The sequence below is a fragment of the Aedes albopictus genome, chromosome 1 (assembly GCF_035046485.1).
Source record: "Aedes albopictus strain Foshan chromosome 1, AalbF5, whole genome shotgun sequence".
NCBI classification, from domain to species: Eukaryota; Metazoa; Arthropoda; class Insecta; order Diptera; family Culicidae; genus Aedes; species Aedes albopictus.
The window spans coordinates 315,998,758-316,017,469 of record NC_085136.1 but is presented as its reverse complement, the minus strand read 5'-3'; the positions used below and the strand labels follow the sequence as shown (position 1 = coordinate 316,017,469).

At 39.2% G+C, this 18,712-nt stretch overlaps 1 protein-coding gene across 1 annotated transcript in view; it reads right to left on the bottom strand.

Annotated features, from left to right (window-relative positions):
* Positions 1-720: 720 nt before the first annotated feature.
* The window catches only part of LOC109400258 (alkaline phosphatase, tissue-nonspecific isozyme), a 37,303-nt gene continuing 19,311 nt past the window's right edge, over positions 721-18,712 (bottom strand). Inside the window, exon 2 of the mRNA XM_019672741.3 lies at positions 721-1,694. Within this exon, the coding sequence (XP_019528286.3) occupies positions 1,066-1,694 (629 nt within the window). The 3' untranslated portion in view covers positions 721-1,065. The remainder of the gene's footprint in view (positions 1,695-18,712) is intronic.

Below are 18,712 nucleotides of genomic sequence, written 5' to 3'. Positions count from 1 at the left end.
GAGCAGATAGAAGCTCAGAGCTAGAAGCTCAGAGCTAGAAGCTCAGAGCTAGAAGCTCAGAGCTAGAAGCTCAGAGCTAGAAGCTCAGAGCTAGAAGCTCAGAGCTAGAAGCTCAGAGCATCTAAAAGCTCAGAGCTACAAACTCAGAGCTACAAGCTCAGAGCTACAAACTCAGAGCTACTAGCTCAGAGCTACAAACTCAGAGCTACAAGCTCAGAGCTACAATTTCAGAGCTACAAGCTCAGAGCTACAAGCTCAGAGCTACAAGCTCAGAGCTACAAGCTCAGAGCTACAAGCTCAGAGCTACAAGCTCAGAGCTACAAGCTCAGAGCTACAATCTCAGAGCTACAAGCTCAGAGCTACAAGCTCAAAGCAGCTAGAAGCTCAGAGCAGATAGAAGGTCAGAGCTAGAAGCTCAGAGCAGATAGAAGCTCAGAGCTAGAAGCTCAGAGCAGCCAGAAGCTCAGAGCTAGAAGCTCAGAGCTAGAAGCTCAGAGCTAGAAGCTCAGAGCTAGAAGCTCAGAGCTAGAAGCTCAGAGCTAGAAGCTCAGAGCTAGAAGTTACAAGAGCTACAAGCTCAGAAATAGGAGCTCGCGACTTCAGCTCAAGGAAAAAACGTGAAGCTTGGCTTGAAGCTCTGAACTAGTGATTCGGATATAACAGAGCTTGAGACTAAAGTCAGTTGCGCGAGCAACGATTTTACTTGTAGTAAAAAATATTATCCATCAGTGTACAGAACTGACCACATTGTGCTAGTAACGGCAATATGTCATCGATTCGAAGAATTTTCTAATTTTCCGGTAATAAATCAGACTGACTCCATTGAACCGAGAGCACTTCGGAAAACTTCTTCGCCTAAACGTGATTGAGTGCAAGTGGGCGGATATTAGCCGCAAAGCTACAAAGTCTTCGCCTCAGCAGCAAATAGTCTTGTCTCTAAAGCCGGACGACGAAAGCAAGTAAATACGCAACAGGTTCCCTGTCAAACAACCGCACACGAAGATTGATGGCCCCCGACGACGACGATGGAATTTTTCGTTCGGAAAAGAATTTTTATTAACTCGATTAAATTGTCAGCTGATTGGAAAGGGCAATTACCACCACCGCCGCCACCAGACCAGCCACCCAAGCAAAACAAGGAATTTCAATCGTGGCAGCAGCTCCTTCCACTCCCCGCGAACAGGCCGCCGCTTGGTGGCTTCCGTCCGGGCCCAAACAGGACGCGTACCAGATGAGATGTGCTATCAGATGCTGTTCGTAGAGCCCGCTGAAGAGATGCGAGTACGGACCTCGGGCAAAAACGGCCACGTCATCGCCGCCGTGCGTCTCGTCCTCGTAGGGAACCGCCGCCGGAAAAGTGAAAGCCGGATTGTGGGAATCCATGAAGAGGGGATTTTCCCGTCCGGCGGTTGTCTGCGAGAAGTGGTCGAAATAGCTCGGTCCGTTGGCATAGGTTAGGGTGAAGAACGGCATTCGGTCCAAACGGGAAAAATCCCCAGTCGCTAGGATGTTGTTCCCCCGCACAGGATACCCGCCCATGGTGAGGGTGTGGGAATGATCGGCCGTCACCACAATCAGCGTGTCATCCTCGCTGGTAAGGCGAGCTGCGTGCTGAACCGCCCGGTGGAACTCAACCGTTTCGTCCAAGGCCAATCGAGCCAAATTATCGTGATGGGCGTGGTCAATCCGGCCACCTAGAACGAGGGAAAAGAAGGCATAATCTCCACGTGATAAAACCGTTCTCAATCGACCTAGTTGGGACGTACCGGAAAACATCCCATTGATCCCTTCCCACCCAATATAGTGAATGCAAAATCCTACCGAAGTTCGTCCATCCCTAAGAATTCCGAGAACCATTTCTCTCGAGCGCGTGTAACAAACGCACAGTGACTCGCGTTTATGTTTGTACCGGGTTGGTACTAGGCGGTTTACCCATAGACTAGCTGATGCGCTCAAATTGAAAAATAGAGCATAGTTTTGCTTTCTTTGTTCCACTGCTTTCCACCATGTTGCATTTTTAGTTGGTCAAGTTACACATAAGTTATGTAGTATTCAATATAATTGAGGAGGTTAGAAGCAAAGGGATGTAAGAGACAAAAACCCACTTGCGAGTAATTGAAAGTTTTCCACCAATTTTCTATCCCATGCTAAATGTATGAAATTTCAAAATCGATTCAATTTTCTACGATTTATTGTAACTTTTCTAATCATCGCAAAAATAATCCTAAAAAAGTTCCTAAAAGTTAGAAATCTGAAGATTTTTATTTATATGCTCAACTGAATATCGACAAAATGGTCACTTACTCCCCTTTGCATATGGGCCCCTTAATTCCAATGAAGACGTATTTTCGGATTTGTTGAATTATTCTTCGGCATTACATGTAACAGCCACATGAATTTCCCTGGAAAACCATACTTGGCGTTTCACAATGTATTCAGTTGAAAGCTGTGTAACAAATGGAAAAATAGAACACGTTTCGCCCATATTATTTAGGAACAAACAATAAGAGAACCTTGCAAATGCTGTATTTTATTTCTCATTGCGAGAAATAAATGAAACATTACAAATGTACGATACAATATCACATCACGAATTCGCGCTTACAACACAAAACATAAATGCGCCTGATTTTCCAATTGAATAACAATTTACAATCACAGGATGAATGATTTATTTGTTTTGGCCTATCAGTCATTCCTGGAACAGTATTTTGTTTGGCTGCTTGCCATCTTGTTCACAGTAATTTGTTCTGTATTCATAGTTTGTTTTTGTCTAGGAATACTAATCCTAATTGAGCCACTCCGAATCGGGTTTTAATACAAGACGGCTGCATTTTGATGTCCGTGCTAGGGAACGGTGTTGTCTGTCATTTATTCGTCGCCAGAGATAATCTAAAAGTTCCTGTGCAGCCATTGCGGTTGCTGTGGCTTTTTTTTTCATTTGGGTGCTGGAAGAGCCAAATAAATGCTTATTGAGATTAGGAAAATATTTGCAAGATAAAATCGAACATGGAACGCAGAAACAAAACTGGCAACAGCTATACAAATGGAAGATTTTCGGGATAGTGGGACCCCTTTTAAGCCGGTACATAATGAGTGAATTTAGAACTAAAACGTTTTGTAAGTGACAGCTTTCAGTCTTGTGAGCAGCTTTGCCGATGACCGTTATTCAAAATGGTCCAGAACACGAGATATTCCACAACTTCTGGTAAAATATATACCGGTATATTTTGCCAGCAGTTGTGAAATATCGCGTGTTCTGGACCATTTTTAAGAATTGTCATCGGCAAAGCTGCTCACAAGACTAAAAGCTGTAACATAGAACACATTTTAGTTCTAAATTCACTCGCTATGTGGCACAAGTGTTCTCAGGAGCTTCCAGATCGACGAAAACGTCATATATCTCGCGTTTTGGACCACTCAAAAAATATTCTCTTTCTCGTAGTTGCTCAGGAGAACAAAAGCTTTCATCCAGTGGTCAATTTAGTTCGAATTTCGCTCACTATGTGGCGTCAATGTACAATCAATGGTCCAAGTAACCGTGTGTGCCGCCACGCCGCTGTCGCCGACGATTTTTCCACGCCAACGCCGCCAGTCAAGTTGACCGGCGCACCGCTGCACGCTGTTCATATTTTTCCACGCCACCGATCTAGTTATTAATGTAAAGAGTTGCAAAAAGTTGAATTTTTCAGCACGGGTCGGATAAATACGAAGAGTGCTGAAAAAATCAAAATTTGCAACGAGTTCCATACAAAATTTTATGCAATGATTTTTTCATTATACAAACTCATTTAAGTTGCAAAATGTTCATAATGCATCTCAAATGAGTTGCATAATGAACATTATGCAACTATTTTTCATTATGCAACTGATTCAGTTGCAAAATGAACCGGTACGGATGAGGAGGTCAATATGATACTGAAATGAGTAGTATAAAATAAAAATTATGATACTGAACTGCATAAAACATTTTCCGCTCTGATGAGAAGACGACAAAGATTCGTTTTCTCGCCAGCACTTCACGAACCACTTGTTTAACCTTCGTCGTGCATTAGGGTCATTATGACCCAAAACGCGATTTCAAGCATTAATATCTCTTTTGTTAGTTAACTTATCGTAATGAAACTTCTTGACTTTTGATATTTTTCAGAAACGAGTCTTTTAAAAAAAAAAAAATTTTCTTAAGGTGAAACCAAAATGGCGCCATAAAAAAAGTTACGAATAATGCATTGGGGTCATTATGACCCAGAAAATCAAACTCTTGTAGAATGATGATTTTTTCATTAATTCAAATGACCAAAGTCTTATTTGATAGATAATTTCATCTAGAATGTGTTGATATGTTGAAATAGTGGTTCCGGAACATTGGCCACCGGGAATCTGCTACACAGGGCACCATGTCGGACATGTAGGATAGCACTACATTTTGCCAGTAGTTGTGGAATATCTCGCGTTCTGTACCACTTAGAAGGATACTGTCTTCGGCAAAGTTTCTCAGAAGACTAAGAGCTTTCACATAGGAAACAATTTAGTTCGAGAATCACTCACTGCGTGGCGCTAGTGTTCCTATGGGCTTCCAGTTCAGTCTGAACGTCGTATATCTCGTGTTCTGGACCACCTAGAAGGATACTGTCTTCGGCAAAGTTGCTCAGAAGACTAAGAGCTTTCACATAGGAAACAATTTAGTTCGAGAATCACTCACTGCGTGGCGCTAGTGTTCTTAGGGGTTTCCAGCCCAGTCTGAACGTCGTATACCTCGTGTTCTGGACCACCTAGAAGGGTACTATCTTCGGCAAAGTTGCTCAGAAGACTAAGAGCTTTCACATAGGAAACAATTTAGTTCGAGAATCACTCACTGCGTGGCGCTAGTGTTCTTAGGGGTTTCCAGCCCAGTCTGAACGTCGTATACCTCGTGTTCTGGACCACCTAGAAGGATACTGTCTACGGCAAAGTTGCTCAGAAGACTAAGAGCTTTCACATAGGAAACAATTTAGTTCGAGAATCTCTCACTGCGTGGCGCTAGTGTTCTTAGGAGTTTCCAATTCAGTCTGAACGTCGTATATCTCGTGTTCTGGACCACTTAGAAGGATACTGTCTTCGGCAAAGTTGCTCAGTAGACTAAGAGCTTTCACATAGGAAACAATTTAGTTCGAGAATCACTCACTGCGTGGCGCTAGTGTTCCTATGAACTTCCAGTTCAGTCTGAACGTCGTATACCTCGCGTTCTGGACCACCTAGAAGGGTACTATCTTCGGCAAAGTTGCTCAGAAGACTAAGAGCTTTCACATAGGAAACAATTTAGTTCGAGAATCACTCACTGCGTGGCGCTAGTGTTCTTAGGGGTTTCCAGCCCAGTCTGAACGTCGTATACCTCGTGTTCTGGACCACCTAGAAGGATACTGTCTACGGCAAAGTTGCTCAGAAGACTAAGAGCTTTCACATAGGAAACAATTTAGTTCGAGAATCACTCACTGTGTGGCGCTAGTGTTCTTAGGAGCTTCCAGTCCAGTCTGAACGTCGTATATCTCGTGTTCTGGACCACTTAGAAGGATACTGTCTTCGGCAAAGTTGCTCAGTAGACTAAGAGCTTTCACATAGGAAACAATTTAGTTCGAGAATCACTCACTGCGTAGCGCTAGTGTTCCTATGAGCTCCCAGTTCAGTCTGAACGTCGTATATCTCGTGTTCTGGACCACTTAGAAGGATACTGCCTTTGGCAAAGTTACTCAGAAGACTAAGAGCTTTCACATAGAAAACAATTTAGTACGAAAATCACTCACTGCGTGGCGCTAGTGTTCTTAGGAGCTTCCAGTTCAATCTGAACGTCGTATAGCTCGTGTTCTGGACCACCTAGAAGGATACTGTCTTTGGCAAAGTTGCTCAGAAGACTAAGAGCTTTCACATAGGAAACAATTTAGTTCGAGAATTACTCACTGCGTGGCGCTAGTGTTCTAAGGTGCTTCAGCTCAGTCTGAACGTCGTATATCTCGCGTTCTAGATCACCTAGAAGGATACTGTCTTCGGCAAAGTTGCTCAGAAGACTAAGAGCTTTCACTTAGAAAACAATTTAGTTCGAGAATCACTCACTGCTGGCGCTAGTGTTCTTAGGAGCTTCCAGTTCAGTCTGAACGTCGTATATCTCGTGTTCTTGACCTTTTAGAAGGATACTGCCTTCGGCAAAGTTGTTCATAACACTGAAAGCTTTCACATAGGAAACAATTTAGTACGAAAATCACTCACTGCGTGGCGCTAGTGTTCTTAGGAGCTTCCAGTCCAGTCTGAACGTCGTATATCTCGTGTTCTGGACCACTTAGAAGGATACTGTCTTCGGCAAAGTTGCTCAGTAGACTAAGAGCTTTCACATAGGAAACAATTTAGTTCGAGAATCACTCACTGCGTAGCGCTAGTGTTCCTATGAGCTCCCAGTTCAGTCTGAACGTCGTATATCTCGTGTTCTGGACCACCTAGAAGGATACTGCCTTCGGCAAAGTTACTCAGAAGACTAAGAGCTTTTACATAGAAAACAATTTAGTACGAAAATCACTCACTGCGTGGCGCTAGTGTTCTTAGGAGCTTCCAGTTCAATCTGAACGTCGTATATCTCGTGTTCTGGACCACCTAGAAGGATACTGTCTTTGGCAAAGTTGCTCAGAAGACTAAGAGCTTTCACATAGGAAACAATTTAGTTCGAGAATTACTCACTGCGTGGCGCTAGTGTTCTAAGGTGCTTCAGCTCAGTCTGAACGTCGTATATCTCGCGTTCTAGATCACCTAGAAGGATACTGTCTTCGGCAAAGTTGCTCAGAAGACTAAGAGCTTTCACTTAGAAAACAATTAAGTTCGAGAATCACTCACTGCTGGCGCTAGTGTTCTTAGGAGCTTCCAGTTCAGCCTGAACGTCGTATATCTCGTGTTCTTGACCTTTTAGAAGGATACTGCCTCCGGCAAAGTTGTTCAGAAGACTAAAAGCTTTTACATAGGAAACAATTTAGTTCGAAAATCACTCACTGCGTGGTGCTAGTGTTCTTAGCAGCTTCTAGTTCAGTCTGAACGTCGTATATCTTGTGCTCTTGATCACTTAGAAGGATACTGCCTTCGGTAAAGTTGCTCAAAAGACTTAGAGTTTTCATGATGTGATGCTACACACCAAGACGCTTTCAGCAAAATTTTGCTGAGCTTAACGAATAAGCTTTTTATGTTGAACTTTCGGCAAAATTTGCTGAGTTACAGCAAAACGTTGATGGTGATCAGTAGATTTGCCTGAACAAATCAGCAAACCTTGCTGTATTTTCACAAATATTTTGCTAAAACTTTCAACTCGGCAAATTTCAGGAAAAAATATTTGGGGTGTATTGTTCTTAGAAGCTGGTAATCATTGTATATCCATGTTACTATGTTTGTAAAACCTTCCTAGAAGAAAAGAAGCTTTCACATTGAAAGTTTATTTCAAAATTCGCTCACAACGTGGTAGATGTGTCCTTTGGAGCTGTCAGTTTAATCTCGGTGTCAAGTAGTTTATTCTTTTTTTTTCAGTTATAATTTTGGATATCTGTGCAGCAATCCAAAACAATCAAAATTTCTTTGAAAATCGGTTCTAAAATCACTTTGAAAGTTCCTTCGGGAATTTGTTTGGGATTTTTTAAACCTGCTACATTATGATCTTGTACCTACTTTTCGAACCCTCTAAGCAGAATACCCTCTACGAATAAGTGATGTCAGGGGTGGGATTAAAAGGTACAAAACTGATTACACTCATTCTATTTCGGCAATTCTTTGGAATTTTTTACGATAAATCTTTTGGAAATTTCTCAGCAGTAATATTGGAAATTTTTTGAAGTTATTATTTTTGAAAATACACACAGCATAACTGTGGGGTTCGTGATCGTACTGTTAGTAACGCAAGCCTTTTAGGCTATTGTAAGCTACGGATTGTGGGCTCGATTCCCATTCCGGTCGGGAGAAAAATTTCGCCAAACGGAAAATTCTTCATTGAACCACTAGATGTATTACAGTTTTACATGTTATCCGTTGTCTAGTGTAAGTTATATTCAGTCTGTGGTCTTTGGCTGAAGACGGTGTGCAAATTTATCAGGCAACTCTTACGGGATTTCCTTTATCAATTTCTTTGGAAGTTTTTTTTTATCCCCGAATAATGGGATTTTCTGCCGTAGGCAGGTTCATCCCGGCTTTCTTTGGAAGTTTCATCTGCAATCCCTTTGGAAATTTAACTGGCAATTTGTTTTGCAATTCTTTCTACAGCTCTGTGCAATTGAATTTTTAAAAATTTCTTCAGTATTCTTTCAGCATTGGAAATTCCTTTAGAAAATCCTTACAGAATTTCGTTTGTTATTACTTTGGAAATTCAATCAGATACTCCTTACGAATTGAAAAAAAAATACAATGGTATGGCCGGAGAAAATCTCATCGGAATTACCTAAATAATTTCCAATAATCAAGGTGTTTTAAAGAAGTTCATCAAAAATCAAGAAGTTCTAGAAAAAAATCAGAATGTTTCAAAAAGCAATTTCCAAAAACGTTTGAATGATGAAATAGTTGAAGGCACCCTCAAGAAATTACCGAATGACTTTCCAAAGGAATTGCTGCTGAAATTTCACAAGGAAATCCTGAAGTAAATTCCGAAGCAGAAGAAATTTTCAAAAAGAATACCAAATAAGCTGTCGAAGGCACTTCCGAAAGCATTGCAAAAGAAGTTTCCAAATAATCTTGATGTAATTTCACGATCATTTCCAAAGGAATTTCTGTGTGATTTTTAAAGAAATTGAAGAACAAATTACCAAAGGAATTGCTAGGTAATATCACAATTAATTTGCCGACGAAACTGCAGAAAGGAATCAATAAGAAATTTCAGGAAGACATTTTAAAAGTATTTATCAAATAAATTCTCAAAGGAATTTTTCAATGCATTTTCATTCTAATTGCAGAACAAATACTCAAACAAAATATGTATTGAAAAATGAAAGCAAAAATAATAACAAAGAATTTGCGGAGAGAACTATTGAAGGAATTGTCCAAGCAATCAAATAAGTACAAAAAAATATCAAAGAGTTTTCTGAATGATTACCAACAAAGTTTAGAAGAACTTTCCGAAGGTGTTACCAAAGAAATAAAAAAAAAACAATTCCTCAAAATACTTTCCGAAGATAAAAAAATTAAAACATTAAAAAAATATGAATATATTTTTAAATGAAATGCAAAATGGTTTTCCAAAGCAATTGTCAAAAATGCCGAAAGTGTTTTCAAAGGAATTATTGAAAAGTTCCAAAATAACTGCCGGAAAACTTTTTATCAATTGTCTACGAAATTTTAATAGTAGATCCCCAAAGAGATTTCTTGAAAACCTCCTATACAAATTAAAAAGCTTTTATTCTTCTAAGCAAATCTTCTGAAACCTGTATTTTTTTTAAATGGTTCAAAACGCGAAATGTAGGACGCCTAGACCAAACTCGTAGCTTATTATAAAACTTAATCAATATAGTGATTAAATCTCGAACTTAATTGTTGTCTTGAAGGAAGTCGTCTCAGCAACGTTTTTAAAACGGCATTCTTTCGAGTGGTCCAAAATGCGGGATAAATGACGACTAGACTATATTGGAAACTACTAAGACCACACAGTGGGAAAATTTCAAACTGAATTGTTTTTCAGATGAAAGCTCTAAGTCTTCTGGGAAATTCTGTCAAAGAGAGTGTCCTTCGAAGTGGTCCAAAGCGTGATATATACAAAGTTTAATCCAAAAAATTCCACGTAGTGAGAGGATCTCGAACTGGAATGATTTCAATGTGAAAGTTTTTAGTCTTATGGGCAAAAACTTATCCTTCAAAGTGGTCTAGATTGCGAGATATACGACGTTTAGACATAACTGGATACCCCAAGAACACTAGCGTCACGTAGTGAGTAGCTTGAACTAAATTGTGCCTTATGTGAAAACGCAACTTTGTCAAAGACAGTATCCTTCTAAGTGGGTGAAGTCAGGAAATTCAGTTTGTTTTCCATGTGAAAGCTTTCAGTGTTCTGAGTAACTTTGCCGAAGACAGTATCCACCTAGGTGGTTTAGAAAGTTTAGAACAAACTAAAAGCTTAGAAAAGTACACGTACTAGTACAACACGTACTAGTACACGTACAAGTACTAGTGTCACGTAGTGAGTAATTTTCGAACTAAACCATTCTCTATGTGAAAGCCTTCAATCTTATGTGCAACCATGCCGTATCCTTCTAAGTGGTTCAAAACGCGAGATTCACGACGCCACAGACTACTAGCGCCACATAGTGAGCGATTTTTGAACTAAATTGTTTTATATGCGGAAGCTCTTAGTCTTCTGATCAATTTTTCCCAAGACAGTATTCCCTTCTAAGTGGTTCAGATCGCGAGATATACGACGTCCAGACTGAACTGGAATCTCCCAAAAGCACTAGCGCCACATAGCGAGTGATTCTCGAACTAAATTGTATTCCATGTGAAAGCTCTCAGTCTTCTGAATAACTTTTCTCAAGATATACGACGTTCAGACTAAACTTGAAGCTCCTAAGAGCACTAGAACTACATTGTATTCTATTTGAAAGCTTTCAGTCTGCTGAGTGACTTTCCGCAAGACAGTATCCTTCTAGGTGGTCCAGAACACGAGATATACGACGTTCAGACTGAACTGGAAGCTCCTAAGAACACTAGCGCCACGCAGGGAGTAATTCTCGAACTAAATTGTTTCCTATATGAAAGCTAATAGTCTACTTAGTAACTTTGCCGAAGGCAGTATCCTTCTAGGTGGTCCAGAACACGAGATATACGACGTTTAGATTGAACTGGAAGCTCCTAAGAACACTAGCGCCACGCAGTGAGTGATTCTCGAACTAAATTGTTTCCTATGTGAAAGCTCTTAGTTTTCTGAGCAACTTTGCCGAAGGCAGTATCCTTCTAAGTGGTCCAGAACACGAGATATACGACGTTCAGACTGAACTGGAAACTCCTAAGAACACTAGCGCCACACAGTGAGTGATTCTCGAACTAAATTGTTTCCTATGTGAAAGCTCTTAGTCTTCTGAGCAACTTTGCCGAAGACAGTATCCTTCTAGGTGGTCCAGAACACGAGATATATGACGTTCAGACTGAACTGGAAGCTCATAGGAACACTAGCGCCACGCAGTGAGTGATTCTCGAACTAAATTGTTTCCTATGTGAAAGCTCTTAGTCTACTGAGCAACTTTGCCGAAGACAGTATCCTTCTAAGTGGTCCAGAACACGAGATATTCGACGTTCAGACTGGACTGGAAGCTCCTAAGAACACTAGCGCCACGCAGTGAGTGATTCTCGAACTAAATTGTTTCCTATGTGAAAGCTCTTAGTCTTCTGAGTAGCTTTGCCGAAGACAGTATCCTTCTAGGTGGACCAGAACACGAGATATACGACGTTCCGATTGAACTGGAAGCTCTTAAGAACACTAGCGCCACGCAGTGAGTGATTTTCGAACTAAATTGTTTTTTACGTAAGAGCTCTTAGTCTTCCGAGCAACTTTGCCGAAGGCAGTATCCTTCTAGGTGGTCCAGAACACGAGATATACGACGTTTAGATTGAACTGGAAGCTCCTAAGAACACTAGCGTCACGCAGTGAGTGATTCTCGAACTAAATTGTTTCCTATGTGAAAGCTCTTAGTTTTCTGAGCAACTTTGCCGAAGGCAGTATCCTTCTAAGTGCTCCAGAACACGAGATATACGACGTTCAGACTGAACTGGAAACTCCTAAGAACACTAGCGCCACGCAGTGAGTGATTCTCGAACTAAATTGTTTCCTATGTGAAAGCTCTTAGTCTTCTGAGCAACTTTGCCGAAGATAGTATCCTTCTAGGTGGTCCAGAACGCGAGATATACGACGTTCAGACTGAACTGGAAGCTCATTGGAACACTAGCGCCACGCAGTGAGTAATTCTCGAACTAAATTGTTTCCTATGTGAAAGCTTTTAGTCTTCTGAGCAACTTTGCCGAAGACAGTATCCTTCTAAGTGGTCCAGAACACGAGATATACGACGTTCAGACTGAATTGGAAACTCCTAAGAACACTAGCGCCACGCAGTGAGAGATTCTCGAACTAAATTGTTTCCTATGTGAAAGCTCTTAGTCTTCTGAGCAACTTTGCCGAAGACAGTATCCTTCTAAGTGGTACAGAACGCGAGATATTCCACAACTACTGGCAAAATGTAGTGCTATCCCACATGTCCGACATGGTGCCCTGTGTAGCAGATTCCCGGTGGCCAATGTTCCCGGAACCACTATTTCAACATATCAACACATTCTTGACGAAATTATCTATCATATAAGACTTTGGTCATTTGAATTGGTGAAAAAATCATCATTCTATAAGAGTTTGATTTTCTGGGTCATAATGACCCCAATGCATTATTCGTAACTTTTTTCTAATGCCCGAAGAAGGTTAAATCTGATACCAATAAAATTGGTATTTTTTAAACAGTTTGTACCCTTTCTGCCGGTGAATATTTGACGTATTTTAGGAGTACTTTTTGTAAATCTTCTGCTATATTTTTTTTAGATTTTTACTTTTGATTTCCTTCTACAATACGTTGAATATCCTCTTTTAAGGCGCTCTATGTATTAGATCTGTGCCTTAGTTGGTTAAAGCGCCGGACTAGCGATACGGAGTCGTGGGTTCGAATCCCACCAAAACAAGTGGCATTTTTTCACAAATTTATCTCTGAATTTGCCAATTAAATGTACTTTGACTAAAAATACTTCAAGTTTTTACGTCCAAAATGATTATTAATAAATTGTTATAGAAGTCCCACCAAGGGTTTCTGAGGAAGGGTTTCCGGAAATTTCTTTAGCAACTCTTTCACGAAGCTTTTGGGATTCTTTCACATAATCCTCCAGGGAATCATTCAGAAATATCTCCTGAGATTTCTATAGGAATTAGATAGAATTTTTTTTCTAAGATTTCTCCAAGGTTTCTTTCAAAAACTCCTCCATGGATTCCTTCTGAAGTTTACTCAGGAATTCCATCAGAAATCACTTAAGACTCCATCAGTAGTTCAAGGACTTATTCCTGAAAAAAAGAACAAGACAATAGCTCAGGATATTTTTGGATTATCAAAATTTCCAGATAATTTTCAAGGGTTCCTCCCTTGGAATATTTCGTCAGGAAATGTTGAAGAAATTTCTGAAGGATCAAAAACTTCCTTCAGAAATTTCTTCTAGAATTTTCTAGAATCCGAGAAAAAATTGCAAACGAAGGCACTGGATGAGTTCTTGAAAAATATTTCAAAAAAATTCTGAAGGAATTCCTGAAGGATGACTTGGAATAAACCCTGAAAGAGCTGCGGGAGATACTTCTGGAGGAATTTTCGAAAGAGTTTCTTGCAAAATATCTGAATGATACTAGTGCATAAAAAGCCATAAAGCAATTTTTCTAGAGTAATTTTCGGAGCAAATTTTAATCAAATGGAAGAATTCTTGAAAAAATCAGTGAAAGTAATTTAAAAAAATATATTTAGGAAACCTCTGAAGCAATGCCAACCGGAGAATGATGGGCAGTTATCGTAAGAAGTATTTCCTTGGATATTTGTGGAGAAAAGCCAAGAAATAAATACTGAAGTGATTTCTGAATGAGCTCCTGAAAGAATCTTTGCACGTTTCCCGGAAAATTTCTGAAGAATGGTTTCTTTAAATCCCAAGAGTAGTTTACGATCCAACCCCTGGAGGAACTTCCAGAAGAATCACTTGAGACTTTTTGGGGGGATTCCTGAAGAAACGCCTGAAACAATCCCTGGAGGAATTCCTGAAAAGAATCCAAAGGGATTATTTAGAGAAAATTATTTAGGAACCTCTCGAGGACAACAAGAAAATCAGAAATCTGAATTTCACAAGGAATCGAAGAAATTTTATTCTAAATAATTATCGTCCTGATTAGGAAAAAATATTTAAATAATGTAAATAAGATTCAATTTTAAAACAATTTCCTAAGGGGTCAGTATCTCCGTGCAGTTGAAATCCGGAATTTACGATTAGCGAAGTTGGATTTTTTAAATTGAGAATATATGGGGCGCTGGGATTTGAAAATCTTGACTGAGTAACCAGCATTGATTTGCTATGACAACACTGGTCTAAAATAAGTTTTAGAAAATAATATTCTCAAAAGTGACGTGAGACTTTGTGAATTTCTACTTATATGTTTTTTTTAAGATTCTCTCAAAAATCTTTAGCAAAATTCTTGTGAAGAAGTAGAATTTTTTTCTTTAGATGCAGAAAGCAAATTATTTTGTATTGCCGTTTTTTTTAAAGATTAACAGTAGCAAACAAACAGTAACAAAACAAAATTAAAAAAACCTAGATTAATCCACCTAGTGGTGATAGTGCCTTTCTCGTCGAATATATACTCAAGAGCCATAAGTGTTCCTGAATTCTGAGAATACTCGAGAACGGAACAAATCTCATTTTCTTCTTTTGTCACAGTGCTCGTTGACTTATCAATGGAAGAGTAGAGTTGATAAATAACTAATGCATTTAATGAAAAAATACCCAAACAATTGAGCAGATCCGCTTTACTCATTATTTAAAATTTAAAAATTTATAGGTTAAGGGGAATTAGGTGCATAATGGACACCCTAAGCAAATGAGTTCGTTAGGCCTGTATAACAGAGAAAAACTTAACATATTATCAGTTGTCTTACAACTTTAGTTTGTTTCCTACGTATTTCAATCATCTACAGCAGGTAGAATGTCTTTATTGTGAAGAAATAATGTTACAATTCATTATTTCTTCACAATAAAGGCATTCTATCGTGTGTTTTTTTAGGGCTGGCAGAGAAGGTACGGGGCGAAACACCCATCGGGGCATAATGGACACCCCTGCATAGTTTATGCTAATTCTTTGATTACATCGACCAGTTAAGTAATTTGCCCGCGGAGATCGATACCACAGATAAAATACTCCATCTTAGACTAGTTTACATAACATCAAAGGTAATTAAATAAACTTTAGGCTGAAATAATCCAATTGATTTTTTCCAAACACTCTTAAACGCCTAAGAGTATGCAATGCGCGTACATCCATTCGTAATTGCCAGTGGTCATTTCGCCCCAAATGGAATACAACATTGAAATTTTCATTTTAAGTAAATTCTAATCACAAATAAAATACTTTTATGCAATGCAGTATCATAATTTCAATTTAATACTACTCATTTGACCAACTTTTCCGTACCAGTTCATAATGCAACTGAAATGAGTTGCATAAAGGAAAATGGTTGCATAATGTACATAATGCAGCTCAAATGAGTTGCATTATGAAAAAAAAATCATTGCATAAAATTTTGTATGGGACTCGTTGCAAAACTCGATTTTTTCATCACTCTTCGTATTTATCCAACTCGGCAAGCCTCGTGCTGAAAAACTTTTTGCAACTCGTCACATAAATAACTATATCCATTGCTAAATCTACGTATACATGCAGATAAGGTAGCAATTCACTTGTTTTAATGGTGGACACACTCAAACACTCGTAATACCTTATTTGCTACTGCGTTGAAATTATAAGAATTTCACCATATGAAAAACATATTTAAAATTCACGCAAAAACGGCTACGCACAAAAATGTGTTCGGCCTTCACATTTTTAGTAAACATCCATGCCGCACAATGACTGTGTTGGAAACACACATTTTTTTTTAAATTGCTCGTACGCCCACATGAGCATGTATGTTGCAATAATTTCGACATGGCAACCTCACTGGGTTTATAAACCACCTTCAAATACCGAAAAATATTGATATTTTGCAAAAATGTGAGCGTACGAGCAATTTTAAAAAATGTGTGTTTGCAACACAGTCCTTGTGCGGCATGAGTGTTAACCAAAAATGAGAGTTTTTATTTTAGAGAGTTCAATGTGATTTAGGTTATTTTGGGGGCACATGAATGGTACTTTTGAAAAATAAAACGATGACTTGTTCCTTTACACTTATGCATTAAAAGCTTAGCACAAAAGTCAACGGTTTCGGCAAAAATAGGGGTGTCCATTTTGCCCCGGGTGTCCATTATGCCCCGATCTCCCCTATTTATTTGTGCCCTTCCTGAATGAATTCCGAATAAAATTTCCAAATTCTCTTGACTTCTCTCTCTCTCTCTCTCTCTCTCTTGACTTAAGAGAATTATTATTATTAATATTACTTTATTATAGAGATTTTCAGCCCTAGGCTGATTCATCTCGAAATTTGTGTCAGCGTTAACGTATAAGCAGAGCTGAAAAATATCAAACCTCTCAGTTGCCTGCTTGACCACCTCCACTAGCACTGGATGCCGATCATTATCAAGATATTTCGGCAAATTTTTTTCTGCACATTGTAGTCTTTATTTTACTATCATTGGTTATAAGATTTATGTAAAATTTGGCAAAAAAAAGTGCAAGCTAATAAAATTTGTCATAATAAAACCCATTCAAATTTCAACCGTGTTACAGAGCGTGAGGGCTCAAACAGTTGCCTCAAAATTGTGTGTAGTAATTTCAACCGTAAGAGGAGATTGATACTCTAAAATTAAAATTTCCTCTAACACCTACTGTATATTTACGTCTCCGGAATCTAAAATGGTGTGATTTGACAAGATCGCTCTAATTTTTATTAAGATTTTGTTCTTTTACGCATATTTATTGCTTGCATTGATTTTGTTCACCTTCGTAATTTCAGCGATGCCCGTTTATCTGGTTATCCAACATTTTTGATGATTTGATGTTTCATATGCATGGGTTTGATTCACTTCTTTAACTGGCCACTTCCGGCGGGACACCTGGAACCGATTCCGGAACACAACCGGTTCAGGTATGTTATTTGTGAATTGATTGGTAATTATCGGTGACAAATATTGGAAACAACTTGTTTCGACCTACTATTCTTCGGTCATCGTCAGACGCATTCAGTTGGATTCACCCCTTCAACTTCGTCAGTTTAATAGATTGGAGGTTCAGGTATCTTCTGAAACTATTTTCCTGCTTACCGTTCATCTGGTTATCGATAAAGCCGCTATTTGGTGTGTCACATGCATAGGTTTGGTTTAGTTTTAAATTGGTTACTTCCTACGGGATACCTGGAACCGGTTTCGGAACACAACCGGTTCAAGTACGGTATGAAACTATTTTCCTGCTAACCATTCATCTGGTTATCGAAAAAGCTGCTCTTTGATGTGTTGTATGCATGGGTTTGGTTCACTTTTCTAATTGGCCACTTCCGGTGGGACACCTGGAACCGGTTTTGGAACACAACCGGTTCAGATACGGTATGAAACTATTTTCCTGCTTACCGTTCATTTGGTTATCGGAAAAGCCGATCTTTGATGCGTCGCATGCATGGGTTTGGTTCAATTTTTTAATTGGCCACTTCCGGCAGGATACCCGGAACCGGTTCCGGAACACTACCGGTTCAAATATGGTCTGAAACTACTTTCCTGCTCACCATTCAACTGGTTATCGAAAAAGCCTCTCTTTGATATGTCACATGCATAGGTTATGTTCACTTTTATATTTGGCCACTTCCGGCAGGACACCCGGAACCGGTTCCGGAACACTACCGGTTCAGATATAATCTGAGACTATTTTCCTACTTCCCGTTCATCAGATAATCGAAAATGCCGTGGTTTGATGGGTCGCATGCATGGGTTTGTTGCATTTTCATATCTGGCCCCTTCCTGGGGTACCGATCCGGAACACCTAAATGGCCATAACTCCGGAACGGCTGGACCGATCCGAACCATTTTCAATAGGAAACAATGGGACCAGATTCCGCGTCGAATGAACCGTCGGTCGTTAAAATCGGTTGATGTTTACTACCTAAAAGTTAGGTGACCTTTTTTGTACACACACACACACACATACGCACACACATACATACACACACACACACACATACACACACACAGACATCATCTCAACTCGTCGAGCTGAGTCGATTGGTATATAACACTTGACCCCTCCGAAGGCTCTATCAAATTTTCGTTTTTGGAGTGAACATATAGCCTTTCGGTACACCTTGGTGTACGAGAAAGGCAAAAAATATGAGTTAAATTCACAACTCAGGTAAATTATTTTAGGGTGTCCAAGAAGCGTTCGTGTCTAGGCTTGGAAAATCATGGGAACGTGGGAATTAAAAATATTTATTTGCGGAAGTTCGCAAAGTTTTTCAAATATCTCTGAAATGGCTTGAAATATCCAAACCAAATTCAATAGCGTTCAACTAGAACCTATTCCCTATCAAATGAAACTTGTTGCGGCACAATCAATTGACATTTACTAGGAAAAACTTAAGCTCATTTCTTTGATCTATTATTAGCACACACATACACACACACATACACACACACATACACACACACATACGGACGGACATTTGCTCAGTTCGTCGAGCTGTGTCGATTGATATATAAGACTTGATAAGGCCGATGCAAATATTTAATTTGTTTTATGTCACCCCCCCCTTCAAAAATCCGAAAATATTGAAAGGGCGAAAAAAAAAACATGGCGGCCAATGACTCCATTTTCAATAGATAAATTATTTTCAAGCAACAATTTTTAAATAGTCGAAAAATATTTTTTCAATAGTGTGTATAATTTTAAATTTTTCAATAGTTTTTTTTTCGTTTGTTCCTTATTATTTTTTGTCCCCCCCCTCGTACCCAATGAGAGGTCTCGGACATAAAAGAAAAATAA